Below are 26,668 nucleotides of genomic sequence, written 5' to 3'. Positions count from 1 at the left end.
TCCTTCCTTCCTTCCTTCCTTCCTTCCTTCCTTCCTTCCTTCCTTCCTTCCTTCCTTCCTTCCTTCCTTCCTTCCTTCCTTCCTTCCTTCCTTCCTTCCTTCCTTCCTTCCTTCCTTCCTTCCTTCCTTCCTTCCTTCCTTCCTTCCTTCCTTCCTTCCTTCCTTCCTTCCTTCCTTCCTTCCTTCCTTCCTTCCTTCCTTCCTTCCTTCCTTCCTTCCTTCCTTTAGGCCTGCTAGACAGCTAGATGACCAATGAGAAAGAAAAATGAGCAATCAACAGAGAGAGAGGAGGAAATTTTCAGTTCAGACTTGTTTCAAGATAGATTTTAATATAACACAATTGCCTTAAGGAGTATATTTTGGATAGAATGATATTTATAGCAAATATATCTTTAAAAAACCCATGTACTGTATATAAAATTTGTAGTAACACAGCTACATTCCTACTATTTATATTTATGTTTTAAAAAACAAACATCACTGTTATTGTTGATTAGTTTGACATTTTGAGCCTGGTAAAAGAAAAGGAAAAAGAAAAGACACTAATGAATCTAATAAAAACGTTGGACCCAGATTAGTTGATAATCTGTGTAACTAACTTTTCAAGAGGGAGCTGGGGAAGAAAGCTTGGTGTCAATAAAACACTTCCTTAGTAAATTACTACTGGCTCCAGTGAAAGGCATTTACAGTAAACACAAAATGTCTGCAAAGCATCTGTTCTATGGAAAGAGGAATTCTGCTTCAAGAACAATCTCTAAAATGAGTGCAATAAATAATTCACACTAGCAGTTTATTATCAATCTGCACCATTTAAGCTGACTAGACAGAGGCAAAGGTTTGATTTTTAAAATGTTTTTGCCACATTTTAAGTTTGTGTGTTTGTGTAAATAATGAACATTATTACAGAAATACACACAATAATTTAAGATTTAAGATTTCAATCATAACATAATACTTATTAAACAGGCCCGGATAAAAATTATATATAATGACAACATCAGATTTTGATTTTAGTGAAAATGTACTAAATATACAAAAGTATATACAGAAACACTGTGATAGTATGCATACCCTGTTTCCCTGAAAATAAGACCTAACCTGAAAATAAGCCCTAGTATGATTTTTCAGGATGCTTGTAATATAAGACCTACCCCCCAAAAATGAGCCCTAGTTAAGTGAAAGCCCGCCCTCCACCATTATGCAGCAACCAGAACAAGATGATGTGACTGTATTTGAATAAACGTAGATTGTACATGAAAAAAATAAAGCATCCCCTGAAAATAAGCCTAATGCGTTTTTTGGAGCAAAAATTAATATAAGACCCTGTCTTATTTTGGGGGAAACAGCGTATATATAAAGTACTTGCTGGAATTTTAACATTAGACTTTACTACAGATTTAGCAGGACTTTGCCAAAGGCAAGATTTTAATAGCAATAATAAAAAATACTTAATAGTACTTAGGGTAAAGCATGTGTGGTCACTATGTTAAGAAAAAATAACACCAAACATCTGTGCTAGATTTCCACATGATAACTAAACACTAAGGTTTTCTAGACTTATGGACAATTTAAAAAATAAAAGAAGACAGATGTGATATCTAAATTTAAGAAATTAAAAAGACATGCTATATTTTGCAACAGGATTGCAAATTATGTGGCTTGCATGTAATGTATTCACAAGAAGGTGAGCAATGATGATAGAAACCAAAAAATGATATTCCCATTTAGTTAAGGAAGTCACTAGAAGTCAGTCTAATCTACTTCACAGCATTGTTGTGAGGTTAAACTGCTACTTTGAGTTCCTTGGAAGAGGAAAGGGTATAAATAGAACAAAACAGTCCGTGTCTCCCAGTCCAAACTTACCTGGGGCCCAAGTGCAGTTTGGCAAAGCCAGACACACTTCAAACAGCTGCCACTTAGTGGTGAGAGCTTTGGGCTTCAGAGAAGCTGCCATCAACTTGGTAATGAGAGCTCTGGTGTCACAGGCATATAAGTTAAATAAGCAGGGAGACAATATACAGCCTTGTCGTACTCCTTTCCCAATTTTGAACCAATCACTTGTTCCATATCCAGTTCTGTTACTTCCTGTCTTACGTATAGGTTTCTCAGGAGATAGATAAGGTGGTCAGGCACTCCCATTTCTTGAAGGACTTGCCATAGTTTCCTGTGGTCCACACAGTCAAAGGCTTTTGTATAGTCAATGAAGAAGAAGTTCCTTTGCCCCCTTTGAAATCCAGCTTGTACTTCTGGGAGTTCTCGGTCCTCATACAGCTGAAACCTACCTTGGAGGATTTTAAGCATAAACTTGTTAGCGTGTGAAATGAGTACAATTGTACGGTAGTTAGAGCATTCTTTGGCACTGCCCTTCTTTGGGATTTGGATGCAGACTGATCTTTTCTAATCCTCTGGCCACTGATGAGTTTTCCAAACTTGCTGGCATATTGAATGTAGCACCTTAACAGTGTCAACTTTTAAGATTTTAAAGAGTTTAACTGGAATGCCATCACCTCCACTGGCCTTGTTGTTAGCCAGGCTTTCTAAAGCCCACTTGACTTAACTCTCCAGGATGTCTGGCTCAAGGTCAGCAACCACACTATCTGGGTTGTCTGGGACATCCAGATCTTTCTGGTATAATTCGTTTGTGCATTCTTGCCACCTCTTCTTGATGTCTTCTGCTTCTGTGGGGTCCCTACCATTTTTGTCCTTTATCATGTCCATCTTTGAACAAAATGTTCCTTTAATATCTCTAATTTTCTTGAACAGACCTCTGGTTTTTCCCTTTCTATTATTTTCCTCTATATCTTTGCACTGTTCATTTAAGAACGCCCTCTTGTCTCTCCTTGCTATTCTTTGGAAGTCAGCATTCAATTTTCTGTAACTTTCCCTATCTCCCTTGCATTTGGTTTCCCTTCTCTTCTCTGCTACAGTGGGGTCTTGACTTGAGAACTTAATCCGTATTGGAAGGCGGTTCTCAAGTCAAAAAGTCTGTAGGTCAAGTCTCCATTGACCTACAGTGCATTGAAAACCAATTAATCCCGTAACAGGCCGTTTTTGTTCCATTTTGGTTTTTTTCTGGTCTGTAAGTCAAATCTCAGTCTGCAAGTCAAACATAAATTTTGCGGCCAGAGAAGTCTGTAACTCAAAAAGTCTGTAAGTCAAGCCGTCTGTAAGTCAAGGGTCCACTGTATTTGTAAGGCCTCGTTGGACAGCCACTTTGCTTTCTTGCATTTCCTTTCCTTTGGGATGCTTTTTGTTGCTGCCTCCTGTATCATGTTACGAGCCTCCAACCATAATTCTTCAGGACCCTGTCCACCAAATCTAGTTCCTTAAATCTGTTCTTCACTCGGTAGGGGTATTCTAAGCTTGAAGCTGATGATCAGAGTCACAATCAGCTCCAGGTCTTGTTTCTGCTGACTGTATAGAACTTCTCCATCTTTGGTTGCAGAGAACATAATCAATCTGATTTCAGTATTGCCTATCTGGTGATATCCATGTGTAGAGTCACCTCTTGTGTTGTTGGAAAAGAGTGTTTTGTGATGACCAGCTTTTTCTCTTGACAAAACTCTATTAGCCTTTGCCCTGCTTCGTTTTGAACTCCAAGGACAAACTTACCTGTTGTTCCTTTTATCTCTTGACTGCCTACTTTAGCACTCCAGTCCCCTATTACTGACAAGAACATACTGTATTTCTTTGGTGTCAGTCCTAGAAGGTGTTGTAAGTCTTCATAGAATTGGTCAATTTCAGCCTCTTCAGCATTGGTGGTTGGTGCATAAACTTGGATTTCTGTGATGTTGAAAGGTTTGCTTTGGATTCATATTGAAATCATTCTATCATTTTTGAGACTGTATCCCAGTACAGCTTTTCCCACTCTTTTTATGACTATGAGGGCTACTCCATTTCTTCTACGGGATTCTTGCCCACAATAGTAGATATGATAATCGTATGAATTGAATTCGCCTATTCCCGTCCATTTTAGTTCACTGGTGCCCAGGATGTCAATGTTTATTCTTGCCATCTCCTGTTTGACCACATCTACCTTACCAAGGTTCATACATCTTACATTCCAAGTTCCTATGCAGTATTTTTCTTTGCAGCATCAGACTTTCCTTTCACTTCCAGGCATGGCCACAGATGAGCGTCCTTTCTGCTTTGGCCCAACCACTTCATTAGCTTATCCTCCTCAGTAGCATGTTGGAAGCCTTCCGACCTGAGGGGCTCATCTTCCAGCATCATATATTTTAGCCTTTTGTTTTTGTTCATAGAGTTTTCTTGGCAAAGATACTGGAGTGGCTTGCCAGTTCCTGCTGCAGGTGGATTGTGTTTAGTTAGAACTCTCCACTAATGATTGTATACCTCTCATAAAGATTATGACTTAAAGTATAATAGTGCTAAATTTTAACAGAACTTTTTCATACCTAAGTTTGTAAATCCTACTGATTTCAATGGGTCTATTTCATTTCGGATTAAAGTTATTTATTTATTTATTTATTTATTCATTCATTCATTCATTCATTCATTCATTCATTCATTCATTCATTCATTCATTCATTCAACTTATATGCCACACGCACTCTGCAAGAGTCTCCGGGAGGCTTCTAACATCAATTGAAACAGTTCAGTTAAAAACAGACACACCAAAAGATCATTGTAACTTGTCATTCATTTCTGTTAAAACTAATGGATTATGATAATCACACTAACAATAACACTAGATCCAAAAATCATCACTGATTAACAAACAGTTTTTTCAGAGTTCTACAACATTAAAAGATTTTTAGAAGTATCTTTTTATCAAGAAATATGATTTTTTCCTCCCAAAGATTAAAAATGCAATTAAATCATGAAACAAATCACCAAGATAAAAAGTGCTTGTTAGAAGTACTATTTGTTACAATCTTGAAGACGTTTAACAAACCAAACAAATTATTAGATTATACTACTGATGGGCAAACTAATGAAGTCAGTACAATTTGAATAGGCAGATGAGCCAATAGGAATTGCACCAATTTTGTTGACATAAAAAAGAAAGCATATTTTCTCATAGCACATTTCTTGTTCTTCTGTCATTCTCCTTTTATGTTAATGAGACATTCTTAAAACATGGTAAAATGAGAAACCTGCCCTCAAGGAGACACTCATTAGGCCCATAAGGAAGAAACCTAGTTTGGCAGCGGACAAAATTGGCAATTATAGGCCTGTCGCCAATGTTTCTTTCATTACCAAGGTGGTGGAGAAGGTGGTGGCCAATCAGCTTCAGGCTCATGTGGATGAGACAGATGTCCTGGATCTGTTCCAGTCGTGGTTCAGGCTGCGCCATGGTATATAAACAGCATTGGTCGCCCTATATGATGACCTACCCAGAGAGGCTGACGGGGGCAAAACATTTCTGTTGGTCCTTCTTGACATCTTGGCGGCTTTTGATACTGTCAACCACGGTATCCTCCTTAGGAAGCTTTCCGAGTTGGGAATTGGTGGCCATGCACTTGCATGGCTCTGATCCTTCCTCAGGGACCGTTCTCAGAGAGTACAGCTTGGGGAGAGATTATCGGCCCCGTGGATCCTCAATTCTGGGGTTCCGCTGGGTGCGATCATCGGGAGTGTGGGACGTCGTGCCATCAGTACGCTGATGACACTCAGCTCTACATTTCCTTTTCTCCAACTGCAGTGGATGCCGTTCTGTCCCTTCAGCACTGCTTGGAGTCTGTGCTGCAATGGATGCAGGAAAATGGGCTGAGGCTGAACCCGGACAAGACGGAGGTACTGAGGGTGGGTGGCCCCACCATCAGCGGTCTGGGAAACTCCCTCTCATTTGGGGGAGACTCTTACCGCAAAGAGTGGGGTTCGCAGCTTCGGGATCCATCTGGACCCAGCACTCTCCATAGAAACTCAGGTGGTGTTGGTGGTCCGTACCGCCTTTTTTCATCTCCGGCGGATAGCCCAGCTGCATCCCTATCTTGATGTTGGGGTGCTCACCACCTTGTTACATGCGCTTGTAATCTCGAGATCAGACCACTGTAATGCCCCTTCGCTGGGCATCTTTAAAAACCACCTGAAAACTTGGATGTTTGTGCAAGCCTTCCCTCCAGCTAATGCTTGATTTTTTTCCTTTTTATATTTTCTTTTCCCCTTCTTTTATCTTGATTAACTTCTTTATTGATGTTTAAACTTTGTTATATTTTATATATGGTTATTTATGTTGGTAGATGCCTAGAGTGATTGTTTATTAAATAAATAAAGATAAGTCCATATTAGAGAGCTTTTAAGAAAGATCATTCAGAAAACAAATTGTTCTAAGAGGAATGATGCCACTTTCATTATATGAATCAGGGCATTCTTACTATGTTGATCTAGATCTCTTTTGTTGAAGATGAAATATGCCTCTACATCCTTTTATACATCCTAGGGCAAGTGCAGAAACCATTTGAAATGTTGAAAACACTGATTTGGAAATACATGTTTTTGCAAGTTTAAGGCAGAAACAAATAATGATTTTCAATCCTATATATGTGAAATAAATGAAAAATTAGGAACATATAGCCTGTAAATTCAATAGTAAAATGACTGCTATTTTCACTATCCACATACATTTTCCATTTGTCAGAGAAGGCCTTAACAAAATAATAATAATAACATCTGAATCTCCGGGGAATACTCTTCTCAACAGCTACAGTTCAGCCATTTCATTAATGTTAACGCAAAAGAACATGGACATGCAAGCAAGCTTAATTCTTTTGAAACAGTGGTCTGTCTGCTTCCAGTGCTTCACTGTGAATGTATAATGTCACCCACACAAACAGTTTAAAAATTACTCATAAAGTAGTGCTTAAAGAAAGACAGTAGCTGTCTCAATAAGAAAATAACTTTTTCCATGTTAGTCTTGTTCCATGTTAGCCTAAATAACATCAGCCACCAAGAGGTACATATGGAAGCCATTACTCCACCACACCATGATCTTCTGAGCAAGCGAAAGGAGAAAGAAGAGGAGGAAGAGGAAGGAGCAGCAGCAAAATATCACAACAACATAAAACAGACATTTTGCATAAACTAAAAATCTAGCAAGAATGCACAGAGTATGTTATTCACATGAAATGGCAACAAATGTTCCAGAAATAAAAAATACTCTCAATCTGCTTCCCTCTTCTCTGAAAAATCATGGCAACCTTTTTTCTTCAAACTAAATTCCAGAACAGTTTCCACAAATAAGAACTAGAATTATATTAGGGACTAGAACAGGTGTCCTTGCATAAGGATTGGGAACCACTGTTGTACATGCCAATTTTGTTGTTAATTTCCGAGTCAAGAAAGAGTCTTCACATCTCCTACAAGTGTTATTTTCCAATAGCTGTCCAACTGACCAAGGAAGATAGTGGTAAAATAATGATCGGGTCCAGAATGGCATCTTTCAAAATTTCTGCATTTTTTTAATATACAAAAGTGAAATAAAGCTGCAACAAAAAAATTGACAGCCATCTTCTTTTTATAGTGTAACACTCCACTATTTCAAAGACTGTCTGAGAACGGCCTTCCATTTGAAGACATCTTTTGTTTAAATGACAGCCCAGCCCACTGTGCTATAAAGATTACAAATCACAAAAACTTACAGCCAAGGTAAGTCTTGAATTTAACCATCAAGAACTAGACAACAGACTAAACAGGTGTATAGGCTCTATCTTCCCTACCATGAGTAGAAAATGGGTGGGTTTTTAAAAAAAAATTAAGAGAATTATGTGAGAAGAAACAATGTCCACAAGAGAAATCATGCAAAAGATTTCCTCCTCTTGGGGGGGGGGGCATCCTTCACATACCCAATTTTGCAAATAGCATGAGACTGGCCGAGCAAAGGAAAGCCTGATAGAAGAAGGAACTGCTTATGCAACTTCCATTTTCATTCCAAGATTCTCAATAAGATTCCAGCCTAAATTTCCATGCTTACATATTTGTTAGAATAATACAATTTCTTCCCAACAATGCTGCTGAACTAGCACTCTTAGGGCTTCATCATGTCTTAATCTGGTCTTGATTGGAACAACTGAGCATGGAATCTCATAGAGTGTTCAATACAGTCAGTTATATGAATCCAGTGAGACTGCTCTAAACATACATCACATGGCACAGAAATATATCCTTCGCCAGATGAGAAAGCATGTGCAGAAATTAACAGCATGCGCAATTAGAAGTAGATAAATCTGTCCATTTTTGTTGTTATTCAGTTAAAATACAGTTTTCCCTCTAAACTTAATGGAGAAATTGCTGCATTTTGAAAAGTTCTTATAGAAACAAATCAAACAACAATCTCACCCATCTTTACGTATATTTCCTGGTGGTCCTTTCCAATCCAGATGATGCAATTGAATGTGCGAAGTCCTTTTTCTCAAAGCAAAAATCCCACCAAATAGCTGTTTGGGATGGAGAGCTGAGGGAGGTTTGGATTAAGTTCCCCTTTTTCCCACTCAACAGCTGACCTAAAAAGGGATTAGACTGCAGCTCTGCCTCTGATTGCTTTTCATGTGTTCTGCTGGATTGAAGCCAGCATCTTAATGTGAGAAATGGTTTGCATTTAACAAAACATTGCAAACTGTGACACAGAGTAAGAGACAAAATATCACTATTCAAATCTGAATTAAACTGAAGTTAACACAGTAATTACTATACTTTATAACCTTAAAAAAGAGGTAGAATTATTACATTTTCATTTACCAGCACTGATACAATGATGTAACTGAACTAGAAATGTAGAAATGCATGCCAGAAGGGAAGGGGACCCTGCCAAACACTGACAACATAATTTCAATCCTACATTCATAATTTATGATGTCTCTTAGCAAACATTTGAAAAACATAAACTTAAGGAAGCAGGCTAACACAATTCTATTTCTATATTACTTTCATGTAGTGACAAAAATTATTTGAATACCCTTTCTTAAAATGTTTTCTCCTTACCTCTCTAAGATGTATATTTTCCTTCTCCTTCTGGTCTAAAATCACTTCTAAATGGTTAACCTGAGATTCAGCCTCAGCCATCCTTCGAGTTCGTTCGTTATCATCATCCATTCCTTTGGATGGCAACCCCTTGCTTTGCAACATTTCTAGAAGCTTTTTGATAGATTCATCTCTGGCATTTAGTGTCTGTTTCTGGGTTTCAATTCTCAGTTCCATTTCTTCCAAGGTTTTCCTCAAGAGAAACAGTTCTTTTGCCTGTCTGTCATGTTCAGCTTGAAGCCTTCGAAAATTCTCCTCTGTAAGCTCAATGGTAAAATGTTCAGCACCTCGGTTTCCACTTTCTTGTTGAAGTAAATGGTTGAGGTCTCTCTGAGTTCGAAGTTCATCTTGCAATGCCTGAATAGTTAGCTGAAGATGCTGCAATGTAAAAATAACATCTAAATGAATACTGATACAACTAGCCTATAAAATATTATGACACAATTATTAACAAAATTAGTAGTGAAAATCTAAATGAGCAAGTGATGTTATTTAGCTGCTGTTAGAAACCATGGAAGAAATGAATGTAAACACATATACACACAGTGCTTATTACAAGTACCAGTAACAGTGAACAACAAATCCTAAGACAAGAAAGTGAGAAGAACAGCATTTTCAAAATGTTAATGCCAGAGTGATACTTGCACAAGCAAACACTTTCTTAAAATATGTTCTCCTATAACAAGGCTGAATATTCTGGGTTTAGCTTTTTGCTTGGTAGGGGTGTTCTTAGACATAAGGTCAACATTTCCATACAATGTAACTGTGCAAGTTATTTGTGTTAATCACTATGTATGGACATAAAAGAATTAAGCTGTTATAATACTTCTGATGGAAACTATGAGCCAGTTTAATAAGAAGGACTGCTATTTCTATAAACAGGCATGTAAGATATCACACAATAAGCAATACTGCATTTTGCAAATAATGACTGCAAAGAGTAAACAAACCTTAGTTTTCCTGGCATCCAAAAACTGAACAGCATGGGAAATGAAAAAAAAATGAAGCAAAATCAACATAAAGTTTAGATGTAAGCAAACGAGATTCAACAGAAAAAAAATTAACATAAAGTACTGTCAACAGAAAGTAAAGCATTGTTGCTTTAAACAATAAAGTCACAATTCTATAATAGTTTGCATACATATACATGCCCACACACTCAAGTAGTCAAAACTACACTCTTGCATATAGGGCAGAAAGAATCTGAATTGATCCAAGGAAATGTGACCAAACCATAAATAAGTTTAAGCGTTGTTTTCCAAATGTTTGCACAGGTGCTACCAAAAAAAAAAAAATCATATGGTTGTGACAGTACTCATTTTTCACACAAGCAAATGTGTGAGTGAAAGAACAACACAAGCAAATGTGCAAGTAAAAAAAATCCTCTGAATTGAATTTTACTTTTATCATGCATCATTGAAGCACAAGGTGTAGAACAGCCCTTAAGGAACCAAAGGTAGCGTCTGCAACCAGAAATATACCTTTGGATCGAAACTATATTTTATAAATAATGTGCAACAACATGTTATATCCAGCTCTCCGAACAGATTAATAATGAGATTTAAAATGGTTCCCTCCTGCAAACTGTATAATCTCAAACTAAAGGTAAGGAATCACAGATTTGAATGCACCAGCAAACAACGTATTCGCTTCATATATAGAAACTGCAACTGTTATTGTCTAATGTTCTTTCTGTTGGTCACTCAATTTTTTTGGATTTGATCTGTTTTAAATTGTATTTTAATGGAAGATTTAGTACTTGCCACTTCCATTGTAACGAAAGAGTGGGACTACTGTTCATTATTTCCAAGTATTTAACAATATTTATAAAGCATCCATTTCTTTCCCCCCGATAATTTCTAAAGGTAAGACAGCATGGGTTTCTTCCCTTTAACTATCATAAGACAAAGCATATATTTGCACATGTACTGAGAAGTAGCCCCACTGTATTCAGTGAGATTTACTAATCTGTGTTTAAGGGCTGCAATCTACACAATCTCCTTTTCATTAATAATCTCCCCATACTCTCCTAGTTTCAGTTGGGAGGCTTTGAATTTATTTATTTATAGGGTTTTCTGACCTTTTTTTCCTTCCATTTTTTGGGGGGAGGGAGGCTGTGAGTGTGCTTTTAATGTTGCTATTTTCCCCATATGAAGTGGGGTGTTTGATTTTTAAAAATATTATTTTGTTGATTTCCTGTGCATTGATTTTGTTAAAGGTTGTTTTTTGATGGGATTTTTCTTTCTTTTTAATGTTTTGATTGTTCCAGAGAGAGGTGGGGACAGAATGTGGACTTTGTGAATGTGCCAGTCTGTCACTAAGCAATTGTTAGTTGGGCACTGCTCGGGGGATATCTCTCCTGTTAATTACTGTGTATTTTTTCTGTCAAAGGTGTGTAGTTTGGTGGGCTTTTAGGGATTGTTTTGTTTGCTTCTGGGGAATGTGTGATCCAAGGGAGTGGAAAACAGCTTAGTGGTTTGGTCATCTGGTTGTGAAGCCAGAAATTGGGAGTTCAATTCCCCACTGTGCCTCCTTGACAGAGGCTGGGCTTGATGGTTTATGGCAGTGGTGGCAAACCTTTTTGGGCTTGCATGCCGAAACTGGGGGGGGGACAGTGGGCTGTGTGCCGGCGCTGCAACAGCGGCGGTGGACCCAGAGGACCGAGAACCGGAAGTGTGGACCCGGACCTGGAAGTGGAGGCGGAAGGGGGAATCCCGGCACAGAGGTGCCTCAAGGCCCCTCCGCTGCCAGCACCAGTTGCTCCAGATGTGTCTGCCGAAGCGCCAGCACCAGCTACAGCCGCCTCCTGAGGTTTGGCTGTGCAGGGGGGCGGGGGAAGTAGCAATCTGCTGACCTATGACTCACGTGCCAGCAGAGCTCCGCCATCGGTTCGCCATCGCTGGTCTATGGGGTCCCTTCCGACTCTGTAGTTCTAAGATTGCTATTTGTTATTTTGTGTCTCTGCCATTTGGCAGTGTGGATGCCTGCATAGATCTGATGGCAAAAATCATCTATAGATGAATGAGAACACCATAGGAATCCCCCACATGATTTAAGGGGGGAAATGCAATTTAAACTATGGCCAAATTAGAGAAATTAGGTGAAAATACAAGGCACTGTGTCTTTCAGAAATACAGATTAAATATTTTATTGTAGCTAGAAAATAACATACAGTAGCTTAATTTTCTTTGCTGTACAGTGGTGCCTCTCTTAACGATTGCCTCATTTAGCGATGAATTGGCATAATGATGTGTTTTTTTAGAAAATAATATGCACCTTATAACGATGTTTCCTATGGGCGATTTTCGCTTAGCGAAGTTTGGGACCATGCTTCGCATAACGAATGCGATTTTAGGTCCCTTGCTTCACTTAACGATGTTTTTTTTCAATTAAAAAAGTGTCTTAGAAGGGTCCAAAATGGTTCTAAATGCTTGGATTCGTTAGAGGACCCCCTAAGTCATGTGCAAACCTGATTTGGCTTTGATCTGACTTTTCGTTAATTTATGGTGAATTTTTTTTTCGGCCCATAGGAACCAATGGACCTGTCAAAATCTGACAGCTCCATGCTTTCCTATGGGGGAGAAAACAATTCACCATAAATTAACGAAAGTTCAGATCAAAGCCAAATCAGGTTTGCACACGACTTAGGGGGTCCTCTAACGAATCCAAGCATTTAGAACAGTTGCTGAGTCTTCATTAATTTTTTGTGAATTTTTTCTTCCCCCATAGGAAATAATGTCAGATTTTGACAGCTGTCAAAAGTTGGGGGGAAAAATTCACCATTAATTAACGAGAAGTCAGATCAAAGCCAAATTAACTTTTGCATCCGTTTTAGAGGGTGCAGAAGCTAATCCAAGCATTTAGAACCATTTCTGACCCTTTTATGACACACTTAAATTTGCAAAAATTGACTTCACAAAGCCATTGAAATGTATTGAGTCAGCTTCAATACATTCCAATGGAGGAAACATTGTATCGTTTAACGATGTTTCCTATGGGATTTTTCGCTTAAGGACGGCAATCTTTGAACCAATTAAAATCGTTATGCGAGGCACCACTGTACTTGACTTTGCACAGATACTAAGTCTTCCATCAACACCTATGTAAAACAAAGTGCCAATTCAATGTAGCATCTTATTCCTAAACACCTAAGCTATCAGCTGCTGTTTTGTTTCTCTACTATGGACCATATTGTAGTAGTGAATGAGATTCATAGCAGAGCTTGAGAATCTATTTTTTAAGATGATGTCATATATATATATATATATATATATATATATATATATATATATATTTATTTTTATTTTATTTTTTATTTATTTTATTTATTTGATTTGTATCCCGCCCATCTGGTAGGTCAGTACCACTCTGAGCGGCTAACATAAAATATACAGATTATAACAGCATAAATCCAAAAATATCAAATGTCAATTAACAAAACATAATAAATCATAAATAATAAATAGAAAAAGAAGAAGAAAAAGTAAATTAAATTAAATTAAACACTGGCAGGAGGGAAGGCCTTGACATAAAGCCATGTTTTTAATTGAGTTTTAAATGTACCCAGCGAAGGGGCCGCGCGAATCTCAGGAGGGAGATTGTTCCAAAGGCGAGGGGCCACCGCCGAGAAGGCCCGGTTTCTTGTCTTCTCTCTCCGGGCCTCCCTCGGCGTCAGGCCCCTCAGCCTCACCTCCAGGCTCGCGCGAGTGGTTCGGGTAGAACTTGGTGGGTGAAGGCGTTCCGCCAAGTATCGAGGTCCCAAACCGTTTAGGGCCTTATAAGTGAGCATTAAAACTTTGAAGTCGATACGGAAACAAATGGGCAGCCAATGCAGTCTAGCCAGAATGGGAGAAATATGATGGTATTTTCTCCCTCCGGTAAGAAGTCTGGCTGCTGCGTTCTGCACCATCTGAAGTTTCCGTATCAGCCTCAAAGGTAGCCCCACGTAGAGCGCGTTGCAGTGATCTAATCTTGAGATTACGAGCGCGTGTACTAAGGTAGTGAGGGCCCCCGTGTCGAGATAGGGCCGCAGCCGGGCAATCCGCCAGAGATGGAAATAGGCGGAGCGGACAACCGACGTCACCTGTGTTTCCATGGTGAGCGTCGGGTCCAAGTGTATGCCCAAGCTGCGGACCCCACTCGCCGGGGCCAAGGTCGCCCCCCCAAAGGAGAGAGGGCCAACCAGGCCACCAACCACGGGGGGCCCCACCCTCAGGACTTCCGTCTTGTCCGGGTTCAGCCGCAAACCATTTTCCTGCATCCATTCCAGTATAGTCTCCAGGCAGCGCTGAAGGGTCAGGACGGCATCACCTGCAGTTGGCAAAAAGGAGATATAGAGCTGAGTGTCATCAGCGTACTGGTGACACATCGCTCCACACCTCCTGATGACCCCCGCTAGTGGCCTCATATAGATGTTAAATAGCATTGGGGAGATAATCGAACCCTGTGGAACCCCACAATTGGAGCTCCACGGGGCCGAGAAGCTCTCCCCAAGCTGAACTCTCTGGGGACGGTCCTCCAGGAAGGAACGGAGCCAGGCTAACGCCAGGCCACCGATTCCCAACTCGGAGAGCCTCCCCAGGAGGATACCGTGGTCGACGGTATCAAAGGCCGCCGAAATATCGAGGAGGACCAGCAGAGACAATTTGCCCCTGTCGGCCTCCCTCAGGAGATCATCATACAGGGCGACCAATGCCGTCTCTGTCCCATGGCGCGGCCTGAAGCCCGACTGGAATGGGTCCAGTGCATCTGTTTCATCCAAGAGCGCCTGAAGCTGGTCTGCCACCACCCTCTCCACCACTTTGCTCATGAAAGAAATATTGGCGACGGGCCTGTAATTGCCAATTTCGTCCGCCGCCAAACTAGATTTCTTTCGTATGGGCCTAATGAGTGTCTCCTTGAGGGCAGATGGAAATCTGCCCTCAAGGAAAGACCCATTTATTATAGCTGCGGCCCATTCAGTTGTTTTCGGCCTGGCTGCTTTGATTAGCCAGGCCGGGCAAGGGTCCAAGGAGGAGGTGGTGGCCCGACAGCGGTCAAGCGCTCTGGTCACAGAGTCAGGTGTAACTGGCTGAAAAGAATCAAAAATAACCGGGCAAGACGGAGCGCTGGACATCTCAGCTCGATTCACTGTATTTAAAAAGGGAGAGAGCTCCCGGCGGATGGCCTCCACTTTAGATTTAAAAAATGCCGCAAATTGGTCCGGAGAAAAACTAGGGGGAGGCCGATCTCCCGGGCCAACTCCGGATAGGTCGCGTACTATACGGAAAAGTTCCGCCTGCCGGTTGGATGCTTCGCTTATCCGGTTAGCGAAGAATGATCTACTGGCAGCCTTCACCTTACTCAGGTAAAGGTTAGTTGCGACCTTAACGGCTATCCAATTATCGTCCGTCGGGTTCTTCCTCCATCTACGCTCTAGCCTTCTCCTTATTCGCTTCATCGCCCGGAGCTCCTGGGAAAACCAGGGCGCCGGACGTGTTCTGCGTCGGAGAGGGCGTTTGGGCGCGATCGTGTCCACTGCCCGGGTGGCAGCGGTAGACCAGCTGTCCACCAGAACGTCGACAGGAGCGCTAGCCAGGTCAGCGGTAATCCCTCTCATGGCATCTTGGAAACCAATCGGATCCAGTAGTCTTCGAGGGCGGGCCATAGCAATAGGCCCTTGCTCCCTGCGTGGGGGGAGAGCCACTGTGAGGTTACATTTAATCAGGTGGTGGTCTGACCATGACAAGGGGACTGACACCAGGTCCGCCACCATCAGACCACTCTCACCCCAGTTGGAGGAAAAGACCAGGTCCAGTGTGTGACCGCCCACGTGGGTGGGGCCGTTGACATGTTGGGACATGTTCAAGGAAGCCATGGTTTCCAAGAACTCAGAAGCTGGCCCAGTAACCTCTGCCTCCGCATGCACGTTGAAATCACCCAAGACCAAAAGCCTCGGGGATCCCAACAATGCCGCGGAGACAAAGTCAGCCAGCTCCGGAAGGGAAGTGGCTGGGCCGCAGGGAGCGCGGTAGCCCAGCAAAATCCCAATTCCATCCCTGGCCCCAATCGACACGTGGAGGGCCTCTAGACCAGGCCTTACCGCCGAGGAGCGCCTGGTAACCTCCAAGATGGATTTATATACAATGGCTACTCCCCCCCCCCGCCCTTCCAGTCTACCCTGGTGCTGGACATCATAACCGGGCGGGCAGATGAGGGCCAGAGGAGGTCCACCCTCCCCATTAAGCCACGTCTCGGTTATGCATGCCAGGTCTGCATCCTCCTCCAGAATAAGATCTTGAATTAGCTGGGGCTTGTTGGATACAGACCTGGCATTCAACAGCAGCAGGGTTAGAGTGGAAGGCTGGCTGAACTGGTTACCTCGATTCTGGGGGTTGGCCACAGCCTCAGAACAGTGAACAGCCTTCAAACATCTGTTCACCGTTCTACTAACACGAGTGGGGGCTGCGCCAACGCCGTATCGCCCTCTACCCATAACCACAGGGATGTTGGAAGGCCCCTTGCTGGTCAAACAGGCCTCCCCCTCCATACCAGACAGAATAAGGAAGAAAAAAAAAAAAAAAAAAAAAAAAAAAAAGCTAATAACACAAATATTCTAATACAGTTTTAAACATATACAAAGTAAATTAAATTAAATTAAATAGCTATAAGGAACATCAAAAAAAAAATAATAATAATAATAATAATAATAATAGTGTTACCCCCCCCCCACTCCCCAGCTGGGTCAAGTCCATCCTTTAGTGGATCGCAGCCTTGCCTTTTGAGCTTTACTGATCTTAATGATGTTATTAACAATGATAGATTTTACCAAGGCTGTTTGGATTGATGTTAAGTCCAGAGAAGGTGCCAGAGTAGAGATGTTGCACACTGAGTTGTTCAGTTTAAAAACAGCAGGCAGCAACGGGAACGACAGAAGCCAAATGCAGTAGTAAATAGTCCCTGTTTTCCCCTTTGCCCTTCTTTGAGAGAGTAGCAAGATGTTTCTACAAATAGTCCAAAGAAGGCAGGGTAAGCAGTCTGGAGTTAGGATCGAGGCAGGAGCTGCCCACAGGGAGCCCAACATGGCGGTCATCCGACAGCTGGAATCAGTCAGAGAAGGTCTTCTTCCACCGCCTCGTCCCGGAATTTCGCCTTATTTTGCTCCAGCAGCAGGGACCACAGAACTCAGAAAGAACACGAGCCGCCTCCGCTCACCCCGGAAAATGTCCCAGTTGGGCTCCGGACGCTAGGCTTCCAAGCTCGGGGGGGGGGTGTGAGCGCCCAGCCACCAGCCACCAGCGGACGTTATTCCTCCTCAGAGAGGCTCCCGGCCGACAAGCCCGCTCTCTGGCAAGCAGCCCCCAGACGATCCCAAAAGCTGAGTCTCCAATGGCGCGAAAAAACGCTTCAGCGGCAAGCGCCACAGACAACAAACAGCCACCCTCTTCGGACCGCAGGCACCCGAGCGTCCAAGCTGCGCCGAAGCCGAAAAGCCCAGAACGAACTCAGCCACGGCTCCGCGCCTACGCTCTGGCTCCAGCCCGCGGTCCCGCACTCGATCCGGCAACGATCGCTCACAAGGTAAGGAAAGGAGGGCAGAAAGGATCCAGAACGTCGGGGAAGGGGACGGGAAGAAAAGAGAAGAAGTGAAACAAGAAGGAAAAAATAGAAAGAAATAGTGGTGAAGATCGCAAGAGGCAAGCCGGCGCGGCGGAGGAGAACGCTAACCGCCTGCTACCGGCGCCATCTTGCCCAGCTCATATATATATATGAGCAAGTAATTCAAAGATCCATATAATTCTCTTAATACATATAAATGTAGGAAATTGTTCTTCAAAATGGACATTATCAAGTTCAATTTCTTGATATCATTAAGCGTATTAAAGTGACACATTCTGGGGCAAAAACAACTATCAAGTTTCAAATAAACACTAATGGGATGCATCAACCAAGCAAGAAATAGATTTTGTAGGATGGGTGAGGTAGGAGATAGCTTGGTGACAATGTCACTCAGTGTTTTTCACCTTACTGTTAAAAAGGTTAATTTAATTTGGGTAATAACCAGAAAAGTAACTAAAAATAAAATGGTTATATCATACTACCCTTACACCATGATGCAACTATCTTTGCAATACTTTGTTCTGGTCACCATACCCAACAAATAACATTATTTTTGTTATTCACTATCATGTTGCTTCTGACTTCCAGCAACCCAAGGAAGATCCTACTAGGGGTAAAATAACAGCAAAGAAATTCTCTCTATTGTTTTCAGATTCTTTTGCTCATTTTTGAAAGACAGCCTCTGAAATCTAATTAATGAAGAATCTGGGGGGAATCAGATTTCTTTCAGATTTCCTCATTTGGAATACTTCCTTTGATCCACATATGTATCATCATCATTTGGATTTTCTCGTTCAGATTACTTTCATTTTGACCTATGTCTGCAAAACTGCCTCATTCATTTCTGAGGCCAGCCAGATTTCTCTCTTAAACCCCAAAGATTACCATCTCATATAGTCTAAGAAGTGGTGTGGGTAGTAGTAGGCACTGGGAACAGCCTGCAATGATAAATGTTACTATGATTTTAAATTGTATTAGATTTGATGTGTTGTTACCCGCCCAGAGTAGTCGGTATGACTAGATGGGTGGGCTATAAATGTAACAAATAAATAAATAAATATATAACAATGATGATTGACGATGACAATGATGATGAAAAGTAGCATAGGTCTGAGTATGATTATCATGATGATGATTTCTCTTTCTCATCTGCACCATTCCCTGCTGATGCTGATGGTATGATTATAAATGTGAAATTTAAAGTATTATTAGTGGCTCCATAAATCTGATGACAATTGATTTTTCTTTCTGGTATACAGTGGACCCTCTCGACTTACAGACGGCTCGACTTACAGACTTTTCGAGTTACAGACTTCTCTGGCTGCAAAATTTAGATTCGACTTGCAGCCGGAGAATCGACCTACAGACCAGAAAAAAACCAAAATGGAACAAAAATAGAATAAAAGCCACTGATTATGGGATTAATCAGTTTTCAATGCATTGTAGGTCAATGGAGATTCGACCTACAGACTTTTCGACTTGCAGCCACTGTTCCAATACAGATTAATTCCTTAAGTAGAGGGTCCACTGTACTATTGTTACTGTCCACTTATATAATAGATGACTGTTACTTTGTTTCTGCTTTTTTAAAGTACAGTAGTTTTGAGGATTCTGTAGAGCAGGGGTCAGGGAACTTTTTTAGCTTTTACCCCCCAAAAAATTTATATACGCTGACATTACCCCCTTGATTCAAAAGGAAGGAAATCATACATTATTTGAATTAAAAATATTATTGAATCTACATAGGCTGTGCACCGAACTAGCAGGATGCACCAAATTTGATAGAGATGTGCAATATTTTTGCTGGAACACATTGCACTCCAGCCATGGTGTGGTATAGGGAGTAGTAAGGTGTCCAACGTGCCTAGCAAGTTGCATTAAATTTTTGCTAGCTTGCAGAGGATCATTAGTGGCTGCCAGAGTGGTGCTAGCAATGACATGTTTGCTAGAGACAGCCAACGCAGAATTGGGGGTGGGGCTTTCCCTACCACTTTAATCATTCTATGTGTGGTGTGCGAAAAGGAACAAACCAGGCTAAAGGTCATGTCACCCACCCTGGTGCCACAGCCCAGTATCAAAGGACCAGTGTGCTTTTTTATCATCATCCATGAAAAACTCAACAGTGGCCAGAGGACTGGAAAAGATCAGTCTACATCCCAATCCCAAAGAAGGGCAGTGCCAAAGAATGCTCCAAATACCATACAATTGCACTCATTTCACACGCTAGCAAGGTTATGCTCAAAATCCTCCAAGGCAGGCTTCAGCAGTACATGGACCGAGAACTCCCAGAAGTACAAGCTGGATTTCGAAAAGGCAGAGGAACTAGAGACCAAATTGCTAACATGCACTGGATTGTGGAGAAAGCCAGAGAGTTCCAGAAAAATATCTACTTCTGCTTCATTGACTATGCAAAAGCATGGCAGAAAGTGAGGACTTAAAGAACCTCTTAATGAGAGTGAAAGAGGAGAACGCAAAAAATGCTCTGAAGCTCAACATAAAAAAAACCCAAGATCCTGGCCACTGGTCCCATCACCTCCTGGCAAATAGAAGGGGAAGATATGGAGGCAGTGACAGATTTTACTTTCTTGGGCTCCATGATCACTACAGGTGGTGACAGCAGCCACAAAATTCAAAGATGCCTGCTTCTTGGAAGCAAATCAATGATAAACCCAGATAGCACCTTAAAAAGCCACCCTCCCCCCCACCTTAACTCAGTTTCTCTTTTGCTTGACTGCCTGTTCATTTTCAGTTTTGAGTCAGTCAGTCTGTCTGTCTCTCTCACACACACACACACAGACACACACACACACCATTTCCTCCCTCCCTCCATTTTCTCCCTCCATTTTCTCCAATTACTGTACATACATTTAAATAAGCCTGATGAAGTCCTCGGTCTCTCACACCTTTCTTTCTTCCCTTCTTCCCTTGCTTGCTCCTTTCCCGCCTTTTACTTGCTCGCATTCACTTCCGGAGGAAGCAGTCATTCAGAAGCCCCGGGGCTAATCCCCACCTGTAACCTATTAGGGAAGCTTATCTCCCCGATCTCTGAACAAACGGAGCATTTAGAAGTCCCCTGCTGCAAGGAAGGAAGTAACAGGACAAGGTGGTTTACAATTTGAGCTTGGCTCTAGAGGATGGGGGTAGGAGGGAGGGAGGGGTTAGCACTCTGCTCATTACCCCCAGGATATTCACTTTTACCCCACTTGGGGTAATTTACCCCTGTTCCCCGACCCATGCTGTAGAGCTTTATTTTGTCTACTGGCAAGAAAATAAAAGAGGACCAGACTGAACCCATCTCTTTCATGTTCAACAAAACACTCCTGTTCAGGTCTTTCAAAATAAAGATCATGGCTAGTCCTGCACAGTCAATCTGTCTTTTTTTAATACAACAGGGTTGGAGACAGAAATGATTTAGACAACAGCAATTTAAAAAAATAAAGAGAATGGAGTGATCCTTCTGTGATGAAAGCACATACTATTAGGAAAGCACAGAATGTTTGGGCCAGTTTAATTTCGGAAAGAGTTTGGATGGACCAATGATAGAGGTATATAGAACTATGCATGGCATGAAAAAATAAATTTAGAGAAACTTTTGTCCTCGTCTCATAGTCCTGGAATCTGGGGTTGTTCACTGAAATTCCAGACACGTGAAAGGAAAACAAGTCTTCACACAAAACATACGTAAATTAGAATTTGCTATGCAGGGATGGCCACAAAAGTTAAAAGGAAAGTGATAAACTAATGGGGATCAGGGACATCAGTGTTGTTAGTAAAAATGCCAGTGTATCACTTTCACTATACAGTGGTGCCTCGCACAACGATTGCTTCATACAACGATGAATTCACACAGCGATGGGTTTTTTTGAGGAATTTCCCCCATCGTTTAACGATGTTCTCTATGGAGGAATTTCACTTAACGATGTCCCTTTTTGCTCATTTAAAAGTGTCTTAAAATGTTTGAAACCTGTTTTAAATGCTTGGATTCCATAGTGCACCTTGTGAAACATGTGCAAACTTAATTTGGTTTTGTTCTGAGTCTTCATTAATTTTTGATGATTTTTTTATTTTCCCCATTTAAATCAATTGAATGGACAGTTCAATTCATTTAAATAGGGAAAACAAAAAATCACCAAAAATTAAGGACGACTCAGAACAACACCAGATTAAGTTTGCATAGGGTTCAGGAGGTGGGCTAACAATTGCAAGCATTTAAAACCTGTTCCAAACATTGTAAGACACTTAAAAATGAGCGAAAAGGGACATCGGAAAAGACTTCAAAAGCACTGAAGCCGGCTTCAGTGCTTTTGAAGCTCTTCTGTTTTCGCTCATTTTTAAGGGTCTTACAATGTTTGGAACAGGTTTTAAATGCTTGCAATCGTTAGCCCACCACCTGAACCCTATGCAAACTTAATTTGGTGTTGTTCTGAGTCGTCCTTAATTTTTGGTGATTTTTTGAATTTTCTCTCAATGGAATGCATTGGACGGAAAGTTCAATACATTCCAATGAGAGAAAATTCAAAAAATCACTAAAAATTAAGGACGACTCTGAACAACATCAAATTAAGTTTGCATAGGTTTCAGGAGGTGGACTAACCATTGCAATCATTTAAAACAGTGTCCAAACATTGTAAGACACGTTTACAGGAGCGAAAAAGGACTTCGCAAAGGCATTGAAATGTATTGAGTCGGCTTCAATACATTCCAATATAGGAAACATTGTTTCACTCAACGATGTTTCCTATGGGGATTTTCACTGAACGATGGCAATCTGTTCCAATTGGAACGGATTAACCAGTTTTCAATTCATTCCTATGGGAAATGGTGTTTCACAGAACGATGTTTCACACAACGTTGATTTTTTTGGAACCAATTAACATCGTTGTGTGAGGCACCAGTGTAAATGGTAGTATTTCTCTCAGTATCAATTGCTGAGGAATACAATTCATAGGATGCTGTCATACTCATGTTCTGTTGCCAGACTCCAATGGTATCTGGTTGGCCACTCTAAGAATCCACAACTAGGTTAAACAGGTCTTCAGTCTGATCCAGCAAAATCTTTCCTATGTTCTTAAAAAATGCAAGATATGTCTTCAAAATTAAAGTAATCTTGAAGGGGGAGAAAGAGACAAAGGAAGAATACTTCTCACTTGGCTGTGTCACATACATTTTGGCGACAGAACACAAGAATTTATGACACAAGGTGTCATAAATGCTAGCACTATGAACAAATGTGGAGAGGAATGCCTAGCCCACCCCATCCCATGTCATCATGTTTTCGGGGCATTTCAGTGCCACGTCCCTGCACTGACACCTTGAAATAACAGAGAGGAAAGTGTTAAAACACTAATCTCTACGCTCCTTCACAACACCAGGATTTATAACAAATAGGGCTACTGAGTCTTTCTCTCTCTCACACACACACACACACACAGACACACACACACACACACACACAGAGAGAGAGAGAGAGAGAGAGAGAGAGAAAGAGAGAGAGAGCATCTGACCCAAAGCAAGGAAACTAAATTACATTGCCATTTGTAGCTTTCACTAGAAGAACAGTGATTTAGTAGCATTAACAGCTGTTTGTCCAAAAGCTCATCTTTTAAATTCTGCACAGTTCCTAGCTCTGTGAGCTGGATAGATTTACACAAAGAAATACAACAGAAATCTCAAAATATAACGTACTGAAAAAGAATGAAGGAACAGACTAACACTAGGCAGAAACAGGCAAACCTTTTCTAAGTTCAGGAAAGGGTGAAATTGCTGCTGAAGGCATTTCAAATAAAATGGACGTCAGGCTTAATTCAAACCTGAAAGCTAATGTATTTGACACAGCTTTTGTGCAGACGCAGAAGGAGCCTATTTCTATGTCACAAAGTAATTGGTTCTCATTTGGATTTATTTACTGTCCCACTTTTATCAAGAAAAAAATGGCAGTTTGGTGAATTTGTAACACCTCAATTTGAACAGTGAGTATGCCAATCTGGTTCAGATGTAGTTTTAAAATACAAGATGAAGTCAGATCAGGCTTCTGTACTTCTTCCCCATCCCTCTCCACCCCTCCTCCAGTATAGCCCCAAGGAGATTGGGATCTTTTACCTCCATTTTCACTTAGCTGTGGTGAAGTCCTGACCTGAAACTGTGCTTAATTTTAACTATAGTTTAAGGCAGGCTGTAGAGCACAAGAGCACAGGCAGTTGCTTTTTTACTATGGCAAATTGCTGTTCCCATCTAGCCAGTACTGTCATCACTGACTGCCAATGATTATGCTATGTTTCAGGCAGGATTCCTTCCTGGCCCTATATAAAGAGGCTGATGATTGGAACCAGGACCTTCTGCAAGCAAATCATATGTTGCACCACTAAGCTAGAACCCCTCTTCTGCTATAGCAAACATTTTGGCTGATCGGATAAAGAGCAACCGCCTTCCTTCAGTATGCTCAAAGCAGTTTGAATCAAAGGGACTGGACATGAGACACCACAAGAAAAATAGTTATTAGACTCAGTGTGATCCAATACATGTATCCTTCAAAGTACATCTCAGTGAGTTACAGGACAACTCTCAACTTTATCAAAGTTCTTTCTAAAATAATCAGGAACTAAGCTCCAGTGCTATGCATGTTTATCCTACTGAAGTACAGTGAGACCCCCATATTCACGGGATCAGTATTCACATTGTCACGTATCTACTCTCTGAAAATATTAAAAATATTAAAAGAAAAAAAATCCAGATCAAACTATTTTCACATGTATTACTAGAATTGGATACTAGAGGGAGCCATAGACAATGTTATGAATGGTTGTTAGTGAAGAATACATAGAATGGCTTCTGGTGCCCTCTGGTGGCCAATTCTGATAATGAATGTGAAAATAAGTTTTTACTTGGTTCCCCCCCCCCTTTTTTTTTTCTCTTTCTCTCTCATCCATGTTTTTTAGTATCCACAGTGGAGGGCAGGGGGCTTGGAACTCCCAGTAAGGAGTGGCTGGGGGTATTCATTGTCATATAAAATACCCCCATCTGTAATGATCAGTTCACCTCCCTGATAGACAGAGGGAATACCATAGACGTAGTATATCTTGACTTCAGCAAAGCTTTCGACAAAGTGCCCATGATATCCTGATTAGCAAGCTAAGTGTGGGCTGGATAGATCAAGTGTCAGGTGGATACACAATTGGCTACAGAATAATACTTAGAGGGTGATGATTAATGGGTCCTTCCCTAACCAGGAGGAGGTCACAAGTGGGGTACCCCAAGACTCAGTCCTGGGCCCGGTGCTCTTAATATTTTTATTAAGGACTTTGATGAGGGAGTGCAGGAAATGCTTGTCAAATTTGCAGATGATACCAAACTGGGTAGAATAGCTAATACCCTAGAAGACAGAAACAAAATTCAAAATGACCTTGATAGGATGGAGCACTGGGCTGAAAGCAACAGAATGTAATTCAACAGGGATAAGTGCAAAGTCCTGTACCTCAGAAAAAGAAACCAATTGCACAGTTACAAGACAGGAGATACCTGGCTCAGCAAAACTACAAGCAAGAAGCATCTTGGAATTGTCGCAGATCACAAGCTAAATATGAGCCAACAGTGTGATGTGGCTACAAAAAAGGCAAATGCTATTTTAGGCTGCTTTAATAGTAGTTTCCAAATCACATGAGGTGCTAGTCCCCCTCTATTCAACATTGGTTAGGCCTCACCTTGAGTATTGTGTCCAGTTCTGGACACCACACTTCAAGAAGGGTGCTAAGAAATTGGAACAAGTTCAGAGGAGGACAACAAAGATTATCAGAGGGCTGGAAACCAAGCCTTATGAGGAAAGGCTGAAAGAATTGGGCATGTTTAGCCTGGAGGAAAGAAGACTGAAGGGTGATATGATAGCACTTTTCAAATATTTGAAAAGGCTGTCATACAGAGGAGGGGTAGGATCTGTTCTCGATCATCCCAGAGTCCAGGACACGCAACAATGGGCTCAAGTTAAAGGAAGCCAAATTTCAGTAGAATATTGGGAAAAAACTCCTAACTATTAGAGCAGTACAACAGTGGAAAACCAGTTACCTCGGGAGTTGGTGAGTGCTCCAACACTGAAGGCATTCAAGAAAACTTAGATAACCACCTGGCAGATATGCGTTATTGCATTCCTGCATTGAGCAGGGGGTTGGGCTTGTAGGCCCCTTCCAACTTCACTTTTCTATGAGTCTATGCTTATTCACAGCTGCTTTTTTACCACATGAACAGTCTTCCATTGTCTTTGAAGACTGAAATTACTAGTATTCCTTCACCGAAGCCACTCCTCCGTCAGGAGTGAACTGATAGGCAACTGAACCATTTGTATCTGAGCTTGTATTCCCAACTGTGTCTTGTCTAGAAAAATATCTCAGACTAGAGTGACGATGACAGAAAACTCAGAGCAGATCTGACTGAACACATCGAACACCAATCAATGGTACTGCTGTAAAGAGTCTGCATGGTATTTTGCAGACAAAGTCACTCGGTTTAACTCTGACTTAGACACTGTAGTTGACATAGATTCTGTCGATGTAACTTTCACCCCTGCTTGTTGTGGGATAATAGCAATCTTGCATGCATTAACACTGGGTATCAGTAGGAAGTGGAATTTACAGTCTGATGTGATTGTCCTTTGCCACTGAACAATAACACTGTTTTTGTTGATTGGCAAAGCTCTAGCATTTAAGGCAAGCCCCCACCCACTCTTCCTATATGTTTTGGCTCCCATTGTTTTGTTGATAGTTTGTCTGCTTCTAATCATCCTCCAAGCACCAGGCATGCAGAGTCTTCTGCATGCTAGAGACTCCATTCTTCCTTTTTTTTTTCCTTCTAACTACAGAAGATACAATTTTCTACTTTAAATTCTTCTAGAGCGATTATGAATATAGAAAGAAATCTATTTTGTTTGCAAACCACAGAGGGTGCTATTTGATGAGGCAGGGCTGATCTCTCCATGCTTCTGTTTGTTAATTCATTCTGCCAACATTGCTTTTTCCTTTAACAAATCGATTCGGTATGAAAGTGTGCAGGATTCTAAGAGTGGTAGTAGCAAGGTTACACACAACCCAAAATGAACAGAAGAATG

The 26,668-nt window shown here is 41.3% G+C and overlaps 1 protein-coding gene across 29 annotated transcripts in view; it reads right to left on the bottom strand.

Moving 5' to 3' along the window:
- The window catches only part of ERC2 (ELKS/RAB6-interacting/CAST family member 2), an 817,272-nt gene that overhangs the window by 676,669 nt on the left and 113,935 nt on the right, over positions 1-26,668 (bottom strand). For 22 of the 29 annotated variants that reach the window (XR_013541661.1, XR_013541663.1, XR_013541666.1 and 19 more), the window contains exons 3-4: positions 9,930-9,953; positions 8,941-9,357 (exon numbers count right to left, since the gene is read on the bottom strand). Coding sequence is in view for 2 of the 29 variants with exons in the window: in XM_078385331.1 (XP_078241457.1) it covers positions 8,941-9,357; positions 9,930-9,953 (441 nt within the window). In the remaining 27 variants the exon portion in view is untranslated. The remainder of the gene's footprint in view (positions 1-8,940; positions 9,358-9,929; positions 9,954-26,668) is intronic. The other 7 variants (XR_013541665.1, XR_013541672.1, XR_013541677.1 and 4 more) reach the window with 1 other exon arrangement.

The sequence above is a fragment of the Pogona vitticeps genome, chromosome 2, assembly GCF_051106095.1.
Source record: "Pogona vitticeps strain Pit_001003342236 chromosome 2, PviZW2.1, whole genome shotgun sequence".
Classification (NCBI taxonomy): domain Eukaryota; kingdom Metazoa; phylum Chordata; class Lepidosauria; order Squamata; family Agamidae; genus Pogona; species Pogona vitticeps.
Note: the sequence above shows the minus strand (reverse complement) of the source record. Positions and strands in the feature narration are given on the sequence as shown.